General features: G+C 30.2%; 3 protein-coding genes across 3 annotated transcripts in view; 2 read left to right on the top strand and 1 right to left on the bottom strand.

Annotated features, from left to right (window-relative positions):
- The window catches only part of LOC107884997 (cuticle protein 19), a 242218-nt gene that overhangs the window by 50108 nt on the left and 171872 nt on the right, over nt 1–20238 (bottom strand). The gene's annotated exons all lie outside the window — the stretch shown is intronic.
- Nucleotides 928–5740, top strand: cp21 (cuticular protein 21). The gene is given in 2 exon segments (NM_001134292.1): nt 928–939; nt 4193–5740. Coding segments are annotated over 2 exon segments (1293 nt in total). The 3' UTR covers nt 5474–5740.
- On the top strand, nt 13616–17192 carry cp20 (cuticular protein 20). The gene is given in 2 exon segments (NM_001172243.1): nt 13616–13684; nt 15977–17192. Coding segments are annotated over 2 exon segments (900 nt in total). The 5' UTR covers nt 13616–13672; the 3' UTR covers nt 16865–17192.

The following is a 20238-nucleotide window of genomic DNA, read 5'->3' as shown; positions in this document are numbered from 1 at the left end:
TTACGGTACTACATAGTGTCATAAATGCATAAAAACTGTACTAACCAATGGTTATTGCGATCTATACATATATAGAACATTAAACCAAACAGTTAAAAAAATGATTAAAAAAAAAAAAAAAATGAAAATGAAAATATGAAGTTGACATTGAAGTGGTGGTGTATTATACTACATAGATATTATGATATCCTTCGCCGGGCCAATAATAGTGGAAAACAATTCAAACTAGGTCACAACAACGACCGAGTCTCGTCCGCTGCTGATGCCTCAAGCTTGTGTTATAGATACGCAGCCTTAACAGACTATACACTATCGGGTTTCAGGTATTCAATTGAAAATATAAATATATATGATAATCATACATAATAATGATAATATAATACGCGGACACAGCATTAAGTATAGCATTTATACGATGGTAGCCAACACTTTTCCACAAATATTACGTATGTCCATATAATATCCAATTAGACGGCGTCTAAATAAACAGATACCTCCGTATAACGGGGCGAAAGTGGTCGTGCCCGTCGATTTCTTTTGACAGATTACACGGGCAATTTTGTTTTGATTAGCAATTTTCATTACGATTACTTGTTATTATAATTGATATTAATACCGTTTTATTACCGGCGGGGATGAACTGTTTGGCCAATTCTTCGCCCCGGGTGACAGTTACGCTGATTGACTGCACATTACGGCTATTTGATCGACATACGATATTCTCCGAAAATGATGTTGTTTATCCTATACGGACGTAATTATACATTACGTACCCATCCTAAGGGTGTCCGAAGTAGGGCCGACGACTATATTTTTATAGTATATAAATTTCGGATCGATCGTCACTAGTATTATTACAATCTGTCAGTTCGATCAGCGATCATCAAACAATAAATTATTATCGTATCAAATAAACTTATCCACACAATGGCGGCCAAAGTAAGTGTTATATTACATTATAATATTTGTATAGCTATATGATTTCTCGTAGACTTGTGCAGTTCGTAAAAGTTAGGTATATTTAACGTTTTTTTTTTTTGAAGAAATAAATATTTAAAAATGGCGTGTATGAATGTTTAGTGCTCGTGTATTGAACGAAATCGTGATAATGCGCAATAATATAAAACAAATTATGGTTTATTTAGATAACTTCTAACAAAATGAACAAACCGCTCTAATATTTTATCGTTTTACTGGACGCGATAGGTACCTATTTTGGCACATCAATATAGTTATAAATGTGCTCCGTGACTTGTATTAATTTAATTTTTTTTCGGGAACATCTACAGAACAATTTATTTAAGTATATGATTTTATACTATAGGTGCCTACTCAATATAATATTATTTGATATTAATCCTTAATGGCAGGATTGTTGGTAAAATAATATTATACTAACGTAGAACACCATCTGTATGGTGTATACCTAATTAATGTTTTTTTCAATTACTTAAATTTTTAAGGAAATGTTAAACCATCGAAATCAAAATTATCAGAGAGGAGATTATTTTAATAAACTACAGTTAGTTTTTCTTATACTACATATATTAATATGTTAAAAAAAACAATCCTATTATAACGAGGTCTTGAAAGTTTTAACATGTTATATCTGGAATAAAATCGAGATTTGAACGGCGTACAGAAAATGATTAAATTAATAGTACATAAATAACACAATATTTGCCATACATTCAAATTAATAAACGCAAAAATTACACTAAAGATAATCTTTAATTTTAATTTCGAAAAGTGGTTTTTCATGAACTTTGATCAAAAATACATAAACGTAAGCACATAATGTAATACTTGATTTATCTACTTGGCTAAATCGTCTCATTTAAAATTGTAAGACTGTGCGTTCACGATTTTTTTTTATTTACCATCATACAAATATTAAAAATACTAAATATAATTATGTAAATAACATTTGATACATACATATTCTATTCAATATTATCCATTTACTGTTTATGTTCAATCTTAATAATCATTTTAATATAGGCAGTTTTTTGTAGTAGGTATCAGGATAGTTATTATAATATGCACAATACAATTAATATGAAACTCGTACCTATATTATAACGGTGCCAAGATCAAACGATCAATGCTTTAAATCGAGTTTTTTTTCAATTTTCATTAAAATATTATATTCTTATAAAGTTAAAATAAACATGTTAAGGGCACGCCCTATTATTTTTTATTTTAACAATGAAATATATTTTAAAGTATATTTTAATATACGTGACCGAATGATAAACCCTTCAGTTAGAGGACAGTATTTGTCACAAACAAAAAAAAATCTGTAACAAGGCCAAAACGATAATTATAATCGATTTCAGGTTTAAATTTTACTTTCACAATAGCCGTATATATTATTATATTAAGAGTTTAATTTATAAAATTTAAATTTACAAACAAAATTACTTTATAGCAACAATTTTCAGATTTAACCAGATTTTCCATGTTGATAAAATGCAATCTTGTGATATGAGCAGCGGTATTTTTAAATGAAAAATAAGACATTTTTTTTCCCACCGTTCATAAACTCATAAACTGATAACACTAATAAGTAATAACTAATAAAAATAATGGCATTTAGCTTTAGTAGGTACGCGTACATAAGATAATCGCTCATAAAAAAATTGCAACAGGTTAAAAACTAGTAGTGTTAGCTAACCGGTGGCTATACACACAGACACAGTAGCTTGTGTAAATTAATACATGGATATACGTCAGCGATTTTATTCCAATTTAAATAATATTCGATGTACTGAATTCGTCTAGGCTGAAAACATGATAAATAAACAATTTAATGTTATTAAACACTGCGTATTGTGAACGGCTATAATGGTATTAATAGTGAAATTATTTTCGTGCAAATTATCTAAAAATATTGGCTTAAAACGCGTTACCTTATTAAGTTTTATTTAAATACTTAAGAAAAGAAAAAAAACATTTAAGTCTACTCGATCATTCTTAATTATTATTTTATCATTTTGTTCATTTATCAGTGATATAATTGTGTTCGCAAATGTACAGTGTTGTATAATAATGCACATATTAGGTGAAGTTAAATTAGGTAGGTAGGAAGGTAGGTAATGGGTATAGTAGTATTCTATAAACATATCATATTGGCAGTCGGCTTTTTTCTTTTTATTTCATGCCGACTGTAGAAATATAGAAGTCGACATCGAACCGGTTTTCATGTACCACTGATATACATCTGTCAAAGTGTGTTGGTGTGCGCTTTCGTTTTTATCATTACGTTTTGCCTTAATAAGGTGGCTAATATTATGTTCCAACGATATTGTATATCTATCAATAAAATATAATATTGTATATATAGATACATGGACACTGAAAACTATGCAATTTTTTAACACACTGCAAACAAGTTTTAGTTTTTAAATTTTCGTTGCGTTTTATAGCAATTACCAGTCATAGCGTTGATATACCTAAATGTAGTATTGAAATTAAATCATTTTTTTTTGTGTGTATGAAATCAAAAATAAAGTAATGACTTTAGTGTATGTATACACTTACTGTTGTATCATTCCCGTTTAAATTATATTTTTATAAATAAGAATTATTTTAAATTAAACCAGTAACCTACTCAGTAATAGTTATATAGGTACTCATATCATATGGGTTTTAGTTGAAAATAATATCGAATACCTACTGCAAAACCACTAGTTTATTTTTCTTTCACTGACACGTTATTTTTTCTATATGACATTACATAACTCTAATGTAGTGATTAATTGTAGCTAAAAAATACAATGTTATCTAACCACGATGTATGATAATACAAAGTGTTTGGTATTCCACAAAACTGCATTAAATAAAGCATATAATATATATGTGTATATATTATTTATGATCTATTATGTAGTTAATGTTAGATTTATTGTATCATATATTGACGATAAAGATAAAACAAAACATACAAATACCTATGTTTAAACAAAATTTAAATTTTAAATTTTGTAAGTAGTTAATATTTTATTTTGTACTTACATTTTTAAATTTATTCTTTTAAATATTGCCACTAGATATACACATTGTTTAGAAAAAATATTCAGGCCTTAAAATTGTATAGCATGTAATACTTATATTAGAGATTTAGAGCGTATTATAAATTATATCTTTAAAGCATGAAAGCAAGACATTTATTCTATTTTTATGTTTACAGGCCTTAATCATTGCCTGTTTGGCCCTTCAAGCCAACATCATTGCTGGATTAGATTGCTCACCTTCATATTCGTCCGGATATGAACAGAAGGAATATTCTTCACACTCAGCTCCATCATATGGTCCCAAGCCTCAGGCATATTCTGCTCCACAGTCATACTCTTCTCCTTCTTCATACTCAGCTCCGTCATATTCGGCACCTTCCTACTCTGCTCCTTCATATTCGTCTCCAGCTTATGGTAAACCACAAGCTTACTCTTATCCTTCTTCGTACTCAGCTCCGTCATACTCGGCACCATCACACTCTGCCCCATCATACTCGGCACCATCACACTCTGCTCCATCATACTCGGCACCGTCACACTCTGCTCCATCATACTCGGCACCATCACACTCTGCCCCATCATACTCTGCTCCATCATACTCAGCACCATCACACTCTGCTCCATCATACTCCGCACCATCACACTCTGCGCCTTCACACTATTCTCCCTCACACTCAGCTTCTTCATATTCTCCCGCATCTCAAGCTTACGGCAAGCCCCAATCATATTCCGCTCCTTCTTATAATGCTCAATCTTACTCTGCTCCTTCATACTCTACTCCAGCTTATGGTAAACAACAATCTTACTCAGCTCCTTCTTACTCCGCCCCATCTTACTCTGCTCCAGCTTACGGTAAGCAACAATCTTACTCTGCTCCGTCTGCGTCCTATGAACAACCCAAGTACCCAGTATCCCAATATTCAGCTCCCTCATACGAAGCTAAGCCACAATCATATTCAGCTCCCACTCCATCATACAACAAAGAACCATCCCACTCCGCATCGGCCTACCCATCATACCCAAGCCAAAAAGCTCATGCTGAAGAATCTTACGCACCAAAACCGTATAAATTTGAATACAGCGTAAATGACGAACATACATATGATATCAAAAGCCAAAAGGAAGAAAGTGACGGATATCATGTAAAAGGATACTACACTTTGTTGGAGGCTGATGGCTCCCGTAGAACTGTCGAGTATACAGCAGATGAAAATGGTTTCAACGCCGACGTGAAAAAAGAAGAAGCTCAAGGTTACAACAAAGCAGCTCCAGCGTACAACAAGGACTCCCAAGCATATAAATCTGCACCAGCTGCTTACAGCGCACCATCATATAACACGCAAGTATCGCCATATGGTGCACAACCTTCTTATAACGCACCTGCCTACAACAAACAAGAATCGTCGTACGGTGCCCCAGCCAAACAATCTCAAGAATACGAAGCTCCGTCGTATTAATTATTTCACTATATATCAACTACGATATAAAGTTAAATAATATTACAACTCAACTTCAAACGCCAAATTATAAATGTTGCAACTTAACTGTTATACTCTTTTAAATAGTTAAATAAGAGTACAAATTATTATTATTTGTATTGATTTTTGAATAATTACCTATGCGAATTAATAATCAATTATCATATTTGTATTTTAATAAATATATGTTATTTCTCGAATCGACTATTCTTGTATTTTTTTTAAAATTAAAAACATAAGTTTTTATTTAAACGATTTATTCTACCAAATAAGGTAACAATATGAATCATGAATAATATCTGAAGTTAAACATATTTATGAGAAAAGTTGCTCATAATATCACGATCATTGATTTACACTTACAATTCAACGTATAAATTACGAGTTGTAAAGGATTAATTGTGATTAATCCTTAATTAATAGGACTAATGTACTTACAGGGGGAATAAATACGATTCTATGGAAATTGTATAGATATTTAAACTTTTGTTCGTAAATAACTAAAAAAAAAAATCGTGTGCTCTTGACATAATATTAAAACAGTTCATGTTGTATGAGATACTATCGGAAATTCTTACAATGGAAAATTTGCTGACTGTATATACCGATACCAAGAAAAAAAAATGAAATAATGAACGTAAATGGATTTTTTTTTTTTTAGTACTCATCTGGTCGCCCCCGCAAATCTCTTGAACTATGGCTTTGTTATTCAAATGACAGAGAAAACTGGGTTTGTATTTCTATATATTATACATATATAATAATGCGATTTTTGACACCACCATTTCCCTTTTAGTATAGCGTTTACGATACTTATTGTGTAATTTTGCACAAAAAGTTTGATTCAAAATACATTCTTGGTTTATAAAATAACATAAGATTCAATTAATTGTGATTATCGATAAACTGCACATTATACATTATTAAATCGAATTAAATTTATTACGGTCATATGTAAATATTATCATGAATTATGTATATTATATATATAGAACAATGAGTGGCATGACTAACCTACTTTTTTATTTTATTTTTTTTTAACTTTTAGGTCTTTTAATAATATTGATATTTCAAGCGGTATTATAAAACATAAAACAGTAAAATGTAACATACGTTCCAAATTTAAAAAGGCGCAACAAAAATGGTAAACATTTTCTTAAACTGGTTATACGCATATATTATAAATCGTAGGTATGTTAGGGTATAGGTACCTAATTTGAAATTAATCAATTAACAGTCGATGCAGTTTGATGTCTCTATGATTATTATTTTCTTCAGCCTATGCCATGAAAATATAAAATAGGCATAAATATAATAATTTAAACGCCAACATTTAAACAAATTGTAAACTAAAAACTTTATAAAACTATTACAAGCAATCATTAAGCTTTTATAAATTTCAATTGTTTAACAGAATAAATGTTATCTTTATATAATAAAGTAATATAATTGGTAGGTGTAGGACGTAGGTACATAACATTTCTGAACATACTTTATGGAGTTCATCTTCAGAATCGCTCACGTAGTACCTAACATAATATTATTATGACGAATATTATGCTAAATTTAGAACGTTTACCGTTTGACGGCATTGTGTTATAAAACACAAACAACTAAAGCCTGCATAAAATATTTGTTTAATAACAACATTAATAATAGTTTAATTTCTATTGGCTATCGCTGAATGGTAAATATCAATAAAGTTTTTCACAATAATTAATGTTAGTTTGAAATCATACATAAATTATTACTATACATTATTATACCTAATATGCAATTACAATTATTTTATACTAAATTAAATATCAAACAAACCGATCATTGAACTACAATTTAATATATAATACACTCATGAATTAACAAACTCTTCAGACTATCCCGACTAACGCTTACCTAATTGGTATATATTATTATGTTAATTATATATTTAGTATTTACTACCTCTTAGTCATTTGAAAACTGGATATTGAACATACCAATTTATTATTATATTGCAATATTTGTGTAACTCATCAGTTTACCGGGTGTAATTTTAAATCAGCGTTATATAAATTATCAAAATCTAGACAAATTGTAGCTTACAAATGTTTAATAAAATCAAATTATTTGAGTACCTACCTAATTTCATAATAATATATTAATCTGTTGTACGAATTCAGTACCCTATATCAGCGGTTCTTAACCTGTGGTCCTCGGCCCCCTGGGGGGTCCGCGGCAGCCTTAACACATAACATACGTGAATAATTGACATGAATTCATTATTACAATATTGTTGGATTATTATTATTTTTTTTTAATATATAATATGTAGATTCTATACCAAATAATTCTAATATTGACAAAGGTGGGCATTAACTAGTTAAAAAGTTAAAGTTAAGTTAAAAAGTTAATTTTTTTAAACTTTTTAACTTAGCTAGTTAGTTTATTTTCTAATCAACTTATGAAATTAACTCGTTTAATTTACAGTTGAAATAACTTAGCTTTTCTCAGTTAAGTTTAAAAAAATCCATCAAGTTAAAAACATTTTGAAATTTTTCATTTATACGTAAATATTACTATATCAGTATAAAATAAAAATAATCCAATACAAAAACACAAACATTTCTGTTCTTTTTCTTGATAACATAATTTTGTGTCTATTCATATATTTTATTATGTTGTAAATTATATATTATGCTAGTTGCAATTATAAATGTTTTTAAAAATTAATTAAATTACAAATTGACAATTGTTATGTTTTAATGTTATGTATCTTATATTATTAAATTGCTATATGATATAAAAAAATATATTTGTTTAATTATTAATTTGGGGCCGGAGTGGCGCAGTGGTCACGCAGTTGATTACGACTCACACAGTCATCGGTTCGATTCATAGCAAAGTGCAAAAAAAATGTGTGTGATTCTACGCAGTCACCATTTTCCCGTGCTGTCGTCCGATTGCGTCATCCGGTTTCCAACTAGGTCCCACTCCACTGGGAGTGAAGACCGCACATGTCTCCTCTTGGAGAAGGGGGGTAGTATCATGCATATAGTGATATATACATAGATAAATAGATCACATGATCTCCCTACTACCCACTTGTGATAAGCATTGTCAAAGACCTTGAGGTCGTTACAATGAACAAATATAAAAAAAAAAAAAAAAAATTATTAATTTGAGATGAGTATAGTTTATATTACTTATTAGTAAATAATAGTAAAGTAAAAGTAAAAAGGTATACAGTATACATTATGACAAAAGTTCAATAAAATTGTTTTTTATAATTTATAAATTTAGAAACTAAAAAGACACATTCACTCTTTATGTAATTTACATACTAATAAAAAAAAAATAGATTAACTTTTTTTAAACTGAGTTAAGTTAATATTTTGTTCTATATTAACTTTTAACTTATCGAGTTAAATGTATTATTTGTTAACTGTTAACTTTTAACTTATCGATCTTGTGTCCTCCTAACTTAACTTGAGTTCATTATTTTCATTAACTTGCCCATCTTTGATTATTAATATTTACTAAGTTTAATCAGTTTTCTTGTTCATACGAAATGTACATGTGTACAAAACTGTAGTCTCGGCAGTCTTATATTTACTGCCACCAAGTGCAGTTGATCGATCGTACTCAATTATGGTTTAATATTTCATTTTTATAAAAAAATAATTGTAATAAAATAATTATAAATGTGTATGTATTATTAAGTCTGCTTATGTTATTTGTTATATAAAATAATTATTATAATTTTGGTTATGATAACATGAGATGTTTTGTAAAAAAAAAGGTATTTGAAAAAAAATTTGTTAAGGCGGTCCGTGATATACAAAAGGTTAAGAACCGCTGCCCTTTATTATGTAGTGAATTAAAACACAATTTTTACAATATTTCAATAACTAGCTATAGCTGTTATAGTAATATGGTGTTTTCGGACATATTAATTAATATAAATTAAATTGATTTTGCTGTGAATAAAAAAATATATTTTATAATTATATATTATTAATATGCATAATTTAGTTTGTGAAGTTTATTTCAGTTACCTTACTTTACTAGTTATAACTGGTCATTTTATTGATTTCATCGATTTCAATAACTTAAAAGTATGTTATTAACAAAGTGGATTTTGTATTATGAGCAAGAGGTATTTGGTTTGTTATTTTTTTTATTTCTGAAAAACACTTAAAAGGGTTCTAAAAGTGCTCCAAAACGTTCATATAGCTTCTCTAATATTAAAAAGTGAACACAGATGATACTTCAAACAGATTATTTTGCTAAATTTTTAGTTTTAAAAATAATAAAATTGCGGAAAATATGAAGATTTGGTAAGTTTGTTGTCAAATTGCAAAAAAAAAAAATAATAACCTGAAGAACACTTTACGGAGACAAAAGTGCTTCAAAATCTTTGTGTGGCATATTATAATTTATCAATGCTTTCAAATTTAGAATATTATAATATGATGAGTGATCCAATTTATACGATTTGTAAACTTAATTTTAAACTAGATTGTTAAATTTTATATTTTCATTTACCTTTTATACAATATGTTTAATTTTAATAAAATAATATATAAATAAAATATTACTGAAAACAGTGAACAATATTATCTATTTTGACTTAAATAATTGTTGGTGCAAAAAATTCACAATATAGGAATATAACCTTTATAATATTATATTTTTAAAAACCAACTGACACAAAAGTATAAGTATATATTCAAACAATTAAATATGTTAACCGAGAGCAAATTATTGTTTTTTTTTTGTTCTGTTATTATAGTACCTATGTAACTTATAAGTCCTATACAAAATACGAATTGTGAATTTAAGTCTTGAATTGATGGATAAAAATATTAGTTTATTACACAATGATGGCGTACTGTGGTTTTAATTGAATAAAATGTCAAGTGCGTTCAAGTATAAGCTCCATGGTTTCTTTCTCTAGTACTTAAATTGGATACTATGGCGAGATCCAAACTAACGTAGTTATACATCGACTTTTAGAAATATCTATAGTATATACTCTCGTGTTGTATAATAATACTACCAGTCAATAACCCATTTTATTCGTATTAAAACTACTTTAATGTACTATAATATTATAGCGTTTTAGTGTAACATGTCTATACAAGTTGAGAAAAAATTATAGATGATTTGTATTCATTACTTTATTTTACCTACTTATAAGCCATAATCAATAACTACATAGGAATTTGGAATAAGTATAAAATTTTTCAAATCACTGTTTATATAATGGTAGTGGTGTGTTAGTTTCAATAATTTCTAGAAAATTTCTAACATCAGTTTGATTTTTAAATATATAAATCGTATAGGTACTAGTTTATAAATTTGGTTGGTATATAATTCAGTATAATATTTTGTATGATAATGTAGTAAAAATATATACTGATTCTGGTAGTGGAATGGGTCGCAATCCACAGTAGTTGTTTTCTATGCTTTCTATTGAAATTATAAGTCGTTGCATACGAATAATGATTCAGAAAAGTGCTTACCGAAAAACGACCTAGATTTTTCGTTAAAACTATGCGTGATTGTTTTTCTTAATATTTATATTTTATGAATTTTTCTCATTTTTTCGTGAACCACGGATCAATTTTAAATTGAATGAATTTGACTATAGGCCAAAGTCTGGCATCACCATTACCATAACCATGTATTGTTCATATATATTAATTATTAATATATGATACTATGATTACTGATATCCATTTTATATATTATTATATTATACACCATTATTAGCACTTTTAAATGTCTAATGCACAGTTAAGTTACGTGGTACATTTACTACCGCGGAAAACATCATCGTAGACCGTCTTACATGGCACGCATGCTCCGCTTAGGAACTATACGGTACCTATAGTAATAATATCTATGTTTATTAACGCCCATTAGGGTCGGTAAAGTGCACCATAATTACTCCATGGTTATTTATTGTAAGGTTAACTTTGGATTAGTAATATAATACAAGAAGTCTTTCTACACATTATATAATAATCATTTCATTATTTTTTATTTTCCCTAAAAATTAACCATTTCTTACAATACCTAGAATATTAAATTATAATTACACCTATTACTTAGGTATTTAATATTGCATACATTCTGAAGTTTAGATTCGTTATCAAAATCGAAGTCGAAATCATCAATGCTATTAGGCATGGATCCGAAACATATGACATTTAGAACCATTTAATCTATCTATTATATTTATGATTATGAGTGAAATGACTCATAAAAGTTTGTCTTGGGCCTGGTAAAAAAAAGTGAGAACTAACCAACATACCTAATAGTACTAATAATACTCTATACCTAATAGAATTTCAGGGCAGTTAACACTGTAATTTAAAATTTTAAAAATAACAGACAAATCTATAAATTTACATCTGGAGAAGTGCAATCTTATAATTATCTAAACAAGGTTGAATATACTTTTATCTCAGAATAATAGTTATTATTAGATTTTTTAAGCACATATTTAACTATCAAGATTCTCAAGAAGAAAATTTAAATACGTAACGATAGAGAATATAATATATATATATCAAGCTAGTATCGAAGTCTGAGTCCGATGCAGGTCTGTAACAAAATATATTACACATGCAATTTCTTAAACGCTCAAAATTGACTTGATACACTAACATTTCTTCCTTAAAAATCTTGTATCCTTTAAAATTATCAAATTCGAGATGCAATCATTAATTCCTATTTTGTTATTCCTATATGTTTTGTATGCGTTATTTTTTGTAAGACTGGCATTTTAACACATCTCAAATATTATCATCAAATTGCCAATTAAAAATTGAGGAGGAACATTGGTGCACTTACGATATATTATGTCTTGCTTTTTCATAATTTTGAGTGGAGCAAGGAATTAATTAGTTTTACAATTTCCACGTGGATAATTTCTTTATTTCAAAATAAATTGCGCTTAAAGACAGACTTTTATTTTATAGATTTTTCGGTAGTTTTTAAAAGCAAGAAAAATATTATCGATCAACGTGCATGCAATTTTTACACACTTAACACTTCTTGGATAATGTAAAACAATGACAATTTTTTTTTCTCTAAAACTGATCGTTTTGAAATCACAATGAATAAAAATATATTCGTTGAGTTTGGTATCATAATATATCACCTATATTATCTATATAAAGCTACGTAATGTATGAATGTTCAAGACGTTGTCATTAAATTGATTTATACAAAAAATGCCTTGGGCAACGTTGTCGAGGTACGAAATGAAATCTGGTGACTGGAGGCGGTCGGCTGCAGGTGATTACGGAAAACGCGAGTATAGGTTGAATACCTATATACCTGTATGCCTATATACCTAATATAATGTTATACTATACCGTTGTACTCTTGTCGTCATCGTAGGTGCCCCAAAGCTTTCCGACTATAATATAGGTATGCAGTTCCCATAACCCGAACGGTCTTGACCCGATTGCCGACAATAACCGCGTTGACATTTGTTTCGTCAAAAGTCGCGTGGCGTATTATATACAATATCGCTCACCGCGAGCGTATTCTTTACGATATCATGTTTTTGTCACATAATGATAATAATAATAACAATAATAATAATAATTACATTACCAGCTACCTACCTATACAATAATACTACGATATTGGGTACGTTTTTTTTTTCACACGCTCACTTCGCGCAACACGTCATCGGCTTCGCTATTATTACTATTATATTATATATACTATAATATTATATTATATATTATTATATTACCTATGATAATAATATACAGGTACCTACACTACGCCTAGCTATAACATATCGTATAGGTATAATGTTATCGTTGTTATGTATTATTTACAATCGCTATTACGGCCCGGACGTCGTCGTACCTATATATATACCGTCCCCTCTGGCAGGCAGCCCCGAGGGCTGTGGCTGCGGTCTGCGGCCCGCGCGCCGCCACTGAGTCAGTGGCGGTGACGGCGGCGGCGTTGCACATAATGTTATGTGTACCCATAATATGACGTGTGTATATCGCGCATTATACATAGGTACCCCCACGCCGCGCCCGATCCGAAACGTGAGGTCCCCAACTTTAAACCTATATAAACCGAAAACCGCGTGGCTGACGTGATATTGTCCCATCTGACGAAGTGCCGTGAACTGGTCCGAACACAGAAACCAAACAAATCATGGCGTTCACTGTGAGTATAACTACGTTATAGCAATACTACCTATATTATTATAATAAATTATAACGACAATATTATTATCCATAAACTTTCCGATGTAGATGCGTAATTGGCATCCATATAATATTATTATATCGATTATCCGTCGGGTTATTATAAGGAATATCTGTTGAAAAAAAATTGTTCATAATCGTATTATATTCGACCGGTTTAACGACGACTTCGGCACGTCGCGACTTTGAGTTCGATCAAACACATCGCCTGACGCAATAATATGTGCTCGTTCCTGATACATCGACACATCGTTACCTGATATCCAAATACGTCCGACTTATCCGTCTAAAGACTTATCGTGTCGATGTATCGAAGACTGTGTTAACAGAGTCTCATACGAATTTTCCCGGGTGGAATTCAACTAACGAAACGTAGGTAACATTTTATTTTTATCACTACACGATTACAAATGATAACGGTTTCCGTTATAATGTTGTTTTCGTAATTACGAACTCGTGTGTTATATCGTATTATTTATTTCACAGTTTTCATTCATTTATTATATTATTTAAAAGCAAAATGTCTAATACGATCATAATTCAACCGTAACACGTTGAATTTGATTTTGTATTTGTAAAGATAAAAATCAATTCAAAACGAAGAAACGTGATAAAAAAAATACCATATTAGATTACTTTTTAAGTAAAGATATTGTTATGAACATAGCTACAGTTAAATTATTATGCACATAATTGAAAAATTAAGTGACTTTTAGCATCATAATCACCATAATAAGATGTACCTACCTAATTTATTCTATGTAAGTACAAATATAGAATATGTTTTTTGCTTTTAAATTTCACTCAATTTAAATTATTCAGTCGTGATAATACGTACACGTGTTTGAATCAATTATTTTTATTTACTTTATATTATAGTATGAGTGTCGAGTAGGTACAATAGACCTAGTTCCTATATGTCAAAACTCATAACTCACATGGTAGTTTATTAACTTCTTAATGTTTAAACAAGTCAATATATTAAAAACCTTATAGCAAACATACAGTATAATGAATAATATATTATAAACGTAGAGCTACATAAAAATTATTTATTTTTACTTGTAAATATAATTAGGTACACGAGTTTTTTTTTTATTCTAAGCTCTCTGCTGTTGTGCTGTCACGTAAAGTATTTTAATAGGGAAAATAATTAAGGCTGATATTTTTAAAAAACAAAATTGTACTAAAAAGCTTTCCAATTAAATATTATACCTATAATCGGTTCTATTCTAAGGCCAGGCTAGCTATGTAAGCACTTTGCAAGTCAGACAATATCGATACATGTACCAAGAAATTCTCGAAAAAATATAAAACCCACGTTCAATATCTTACTAGAGGAACATTGTGCAATCGTGCAAGCAGTCGCATAGAGAAATAATCTAAGTGACACAAATACTCAGTATTACGCGATTTCATAGTGTATTTGAGTTTGGTTACCAATAAAGGAATTTTTGTTCTCGATCCAGAAATGATCAAACCACATAGACACAGAAAAATGCCAATACCGTAGACGCTAAAACATCATACCGACCGTTTAAATAACACGTCGTGGTATAAAATAGGATATAATATTTCATTAATTTTATACCTACTGTGATTTGTTTTTCAATGAAACAATTTACTTAGGTTAGTAATGTACTTAGGTGTTTACGAAATTCAAAAGTTTTGCATTAAACCCTCGTCCAGTAGGTTTGTCTAGAGTTGTTTAAAACATGTGATGTTTACAACACTGTATTAATGTATTTTAAATTAATGTTCAATAGTTGTATTTATTAAACGTGCACAAGATTAGACCATGACGACAATGATGGTAATTCATTATTGGTGTTTAAACCCGACTACAATGTGTACGTAGTACGTATACAATTTAATATGCATGACAGATCCGACCTCAAATGATTATTTTTTACGTCTTTTGTCAACACACTTGATTTTTCTATGGATAATAGTGTAAAAAAAATCTATTTGTAATAGAGTAATTTCTATACTGTATTTTTGGTAACTTTAATGCAATTGCTTATTGCATGAAATTGTATTTTAATCGTTCACCGTCGTCATTTTTTAAATTATACTAATATAATAACATTTACGATAAACATAATATATTTGAACTAAACACCAGTGTATGTAAAATATATTAATTATGTACCTACATAAATTTAATTATACTGAAATTTAATCGACTAGTAAAAAATTTAACGTAATAAATTGAAATATTACTTATTGTTTTATGATTTGTGTGTTTTAGATTTTTGCAGTTTCGGCATGTCTATTATTGGTGGTCACCAACGTCACATCTATCTCCGTACCATCGTACCCATCGCCATCGAGCCCATCAGCTCCATCGGCTCCATCGGCTCCATCGGCTCCATCATACTCGCCAGCTCCATCATACAGCCCAGCACCATTATATAGCCCAGCTCCATCATACAGCCCCGCTCCAGCCTACAAACCAGCTCCATCGTATAGCCCAGCTCCGTCGTACAGCCCTGCCCCAGCGTACAAACCAGCCCCAGCATACAAGCCAGCCCCATCATACAAACCCTCACCTTCTTACTCTGCCCCATCTTACTCTGCCCCGTCTTACTCTGCCCCATCTTACTCTGCCCCGTCTTACTCAGCTCCATCTTACTCAGCACCGTCTTACTCCGCGCCGTCTTACGCTGCACCAGCATACTCCGCACCGGCACCGTACAAATCGCAAGAACCTGAGTACCCAGCCAAGCCATACAGCTTTGACTACTCTGTCAACGACTATCAAACCGGCGATGTCAAAAGCCAAGCCGAGTACAGTGATGGCAAGAACGTGAAAGGTTACTACAGCCTAATCGAGGCCGACGGAACCAAAAGGATCGTTGAATATACCGCTGACGAATACGGTTTCAACGCCGTCGTCAAGAAGGAAGGAACTCCATCGTACGCCCCCGCCGCTCCAGCTTACAAGGCCCCAGCTTATCCAACGGCCCCGGCTTACCGAGCGGCCCCGGCTTACCCAGCGGTCCCGGCTTACCCAGCGGCCCCGGCTTACCCAGCGGCCCCGGCTTACCCAGCGGCCCCGGCTTACCCAGCGGCCCCGGCTTACTCAGCGGCACCGGCTTACCCAGCAGCCTCCGCTTACTCGACCCCCGCCTACTAACGAGTCCCTCACTATGACTGTTCCCTTATAACTACGTATACGTTGCCTAAAATAAATGGCAAACGATCAAATAATAATAATAATAATAATATATAATTTTAATATGTACGACTTTAATAGTATGGACTTGTACCATCATTGTTACATAGTTTTGTACAGCACGTAGGCACAACTGTTTTACGAGCTAGTAACAAAATAATTATTATTATTATTATCATTTATTTATTGTATAAGTCTTCCTTATTTTTTTTTTATTTTTATGGTTTACAAACTATTTATTTGTTACTTCTGTTTTTTTTCTACTCTAATAAATATTATAGAAAAATAAGCTGTTAAGCATTTTTTTTTCTCTACTGCAAAATATTGCTGCACTATAGGTAGGATGTATTTTCTTTTGATACACACGTCATGTAGAGTTATTGACGATTTGCATCGGCCGGTCGGAGAAAAATACCACGTGCAGCGGCCGCCCGTTGTGATACACATACATATGCGTATAATACAATAATGGTAATAATTACATTGTAGAGGTGCATCCATCAGCGTAGGCGGTCGGAAAAAAAAACCGAAACAATAAAGTTTACGAAATCTGTCGTCATTGTGTGACAGCCATTTGTTTTAGAAAGGTTACGGTTATGGATAGACGACGGGTCTCTAGACAGACTGCGGTAATAGCCTAAAACCACTCCATATAATATGATACGTACACATCATATACACGCATATTCGTATTATTGTACATACTACGTATACCTATATTGTTTAATTATTGTGTTCAGATCGAATAAAAAGAAACAATTACACGCGAATGTTATTAAAATGAGCGTTACGAATATTAACGTATCATCGCAACTATTGCATTACAGCATACACAATATGTCAGTTTTAATCTACTGCGGACAATGACGTATTGACATGATAATAATAATAATAATAATAATAATGATAATGATAATAATATGTAGATCTGTTAATTAAATATTAACATAATATAATATAGGTTGTATGTATAATATGTATAGTATGTGTAAATGCCTGTGATTCTGGTCGATTAAACATAAGACATAATAATATCGTCGTTGTAATGCCAGATTTTAACGAGAGCGACAAAATTAAATGTAAATTAAAACAGTTTTATGTAATAGAAATAGGTTGATAAACGCATAATATATAACATTCATAAAGGCTAACATAAATCAATATATATAGGTATGCATAGAAGATCACGTCGAAGCAATATTTAAGTGAGCAACATTCTTACGGAAAATGAACAAAAATGCATACATGACGTATAAACACACTCAATTCAGTAGGTTGAAATGCCATCGACCTAAGGTGTAACTTTTTATATTTTCTTATTCCAAATGCATAATTGATGAGAGCCCGTTATTCGTAAAAATATACCTATACTATAATAATTATGTAATTATTTATAAAGATGTACAGCTTGGATAAATGTTTAGTAATCTTGAACATGTATATTATGGCTCTATATACGACCATAGGTACAGAATAATATTGTGTATCATTAAATATTCAATCCACTTTTTAAAATATGTTGTATAATACGTTCTATATACAACGAGCAATTATTATTAAGAAATAATAAGCATACCTACCTGTAGCTGCTGCTATACATTTTATATTTTGAATGTGTACACTATATTATTCTTTTTACAAATAATAATTATCATACAATTTTCTTATTATATAGATTTATGATTAATTAATAGCAGAATGTATACAGACTACAGAGTGTAACAAAAACAACTGGCAGATGAAGTAACTAACACCATGTAATAAATATTATTTTTATAAATTTTTTTTATTTAAACATTTATTTATAAACAGTTAGTTAATTACGCCGTTTATCAGTTATTTCTGTTAAACTTTGTGTATTACACAGGAAGTTCTACCAATTTTGTCCTTGTAATATATATGTTTTTATTTATTTATATGTTTGACACAGTTAAATTATATAATTCACATGATACATATTTCTTTGTTTACCTATGTTTGAGATAAAAAAAATTAAAATAACTGTTTTCGAGTTCCTCGGAAATGTAATAGTTAATTCTTAAAGGTTTTTAAATAATATTTTAAGGCTTGAATTACTATTTACAAATTTTAAACTTTAGGCACGTGGTGGGAGAGAAGTAAATAATATATAGGTACTTGACGAGCGTACAATGGGTACAAACATGGAAGACAATGTATAAATGTACATTATAAATATTAAAATTTCATAATATTGCTATAAAATATAAAGAAATATTCTGAAATACAAATTTTGTATCAGATAAACTATATTTACGTTATATTGGGCAATGAAACTAAAAATTGTTAGCTATTGGTATAAGTATATAGGTACGTAAACGTATGTATTATACTGGTTAGATTTCCGTGTTCAAACGTGTAGGTATAGGTAAGTTGATTGATTAACGATAAGTTTTTTAATAACTTCCATCATAGCTCAATGTATTAATAATTATTGTTTAATTCAAAATAAAATGTTCAATGTTTTTTTTTTAGCTTAGTTAAAAAAAAATTCTTTCACGTTTACAAATGGAATAAACATCAATGTGATATTCATATTACATGGACAATTTATAAGTCTAGTTATGAAGTATATAATACTATGAATGGATATTGGACGTTAATCCCTCAAAAGCGGTACAACTGTATGAGAAAATTTGTCTAGGCATTTTATACCTATTGCATTGCAACGCTGCCTTACTTAACTCAAACGACAGAGGGTTCAAAGGTTCCGGTGTTCAAAGTTTTACTAACCCATACAAACACAGAGACTTATTTATGAGTTTTATTTTGTTGTTCATATACTTTTGTACGGCTGATTTAGTTTTCATTTACAGATATCGGGATATTTACTATGATATATAACTACTTCATGGATGTAGTATGGAATGTATTCTCTTGTAGTTATATATTGAAACGAAAATATGAAATAAATAATTTTTATGAATATTTTGGTAAAAAAATAAACAATGGGAACATAATATAATGACTCTTTATATACCTGCCTATAATACTCTGACTGTATGTTTATGTTTTCACTGTGCTTAAATAACATTATAATATATCTCTCAACTGGCAAATAGTCTTGTTGTACACCACTCTAATGAATAACTCATGAAATTCGTGTTATATTTACGCATATGTGCGGTACATTTTAATTTTATATAATTATCCTATGAATTATTTCACATAATAATATAATACTTATATTATGTATACAACATAACCATTGACCAACTTGTTTATAATATTCATACATCATATTGTATTAATTAGCGTGCGTGTTAATCGAGTTAATATTATGTCAAAATTAATAATATCAGTGATGGGTGTTATTA

This window comes from Acyrthosiphon pisum, chromosome A1, assembly GCF_005508785.2.
Source record: "Acyrthosiphon pisum isolate AL4f chromosome A1, pea_aphid_22Mar2018_4r6ur, whole genome shotgun sequence".
Taxonomy (NCBI): Eukaryota; Metazoa; Arthropoda; class Insecta; order Hemiptera; family Aphididae; genus Acyrthosiphon; species Acyrthosiphon pisum.
This window is presented reverse-complemented; position numbering and strand designations above follow the sequence as displayed.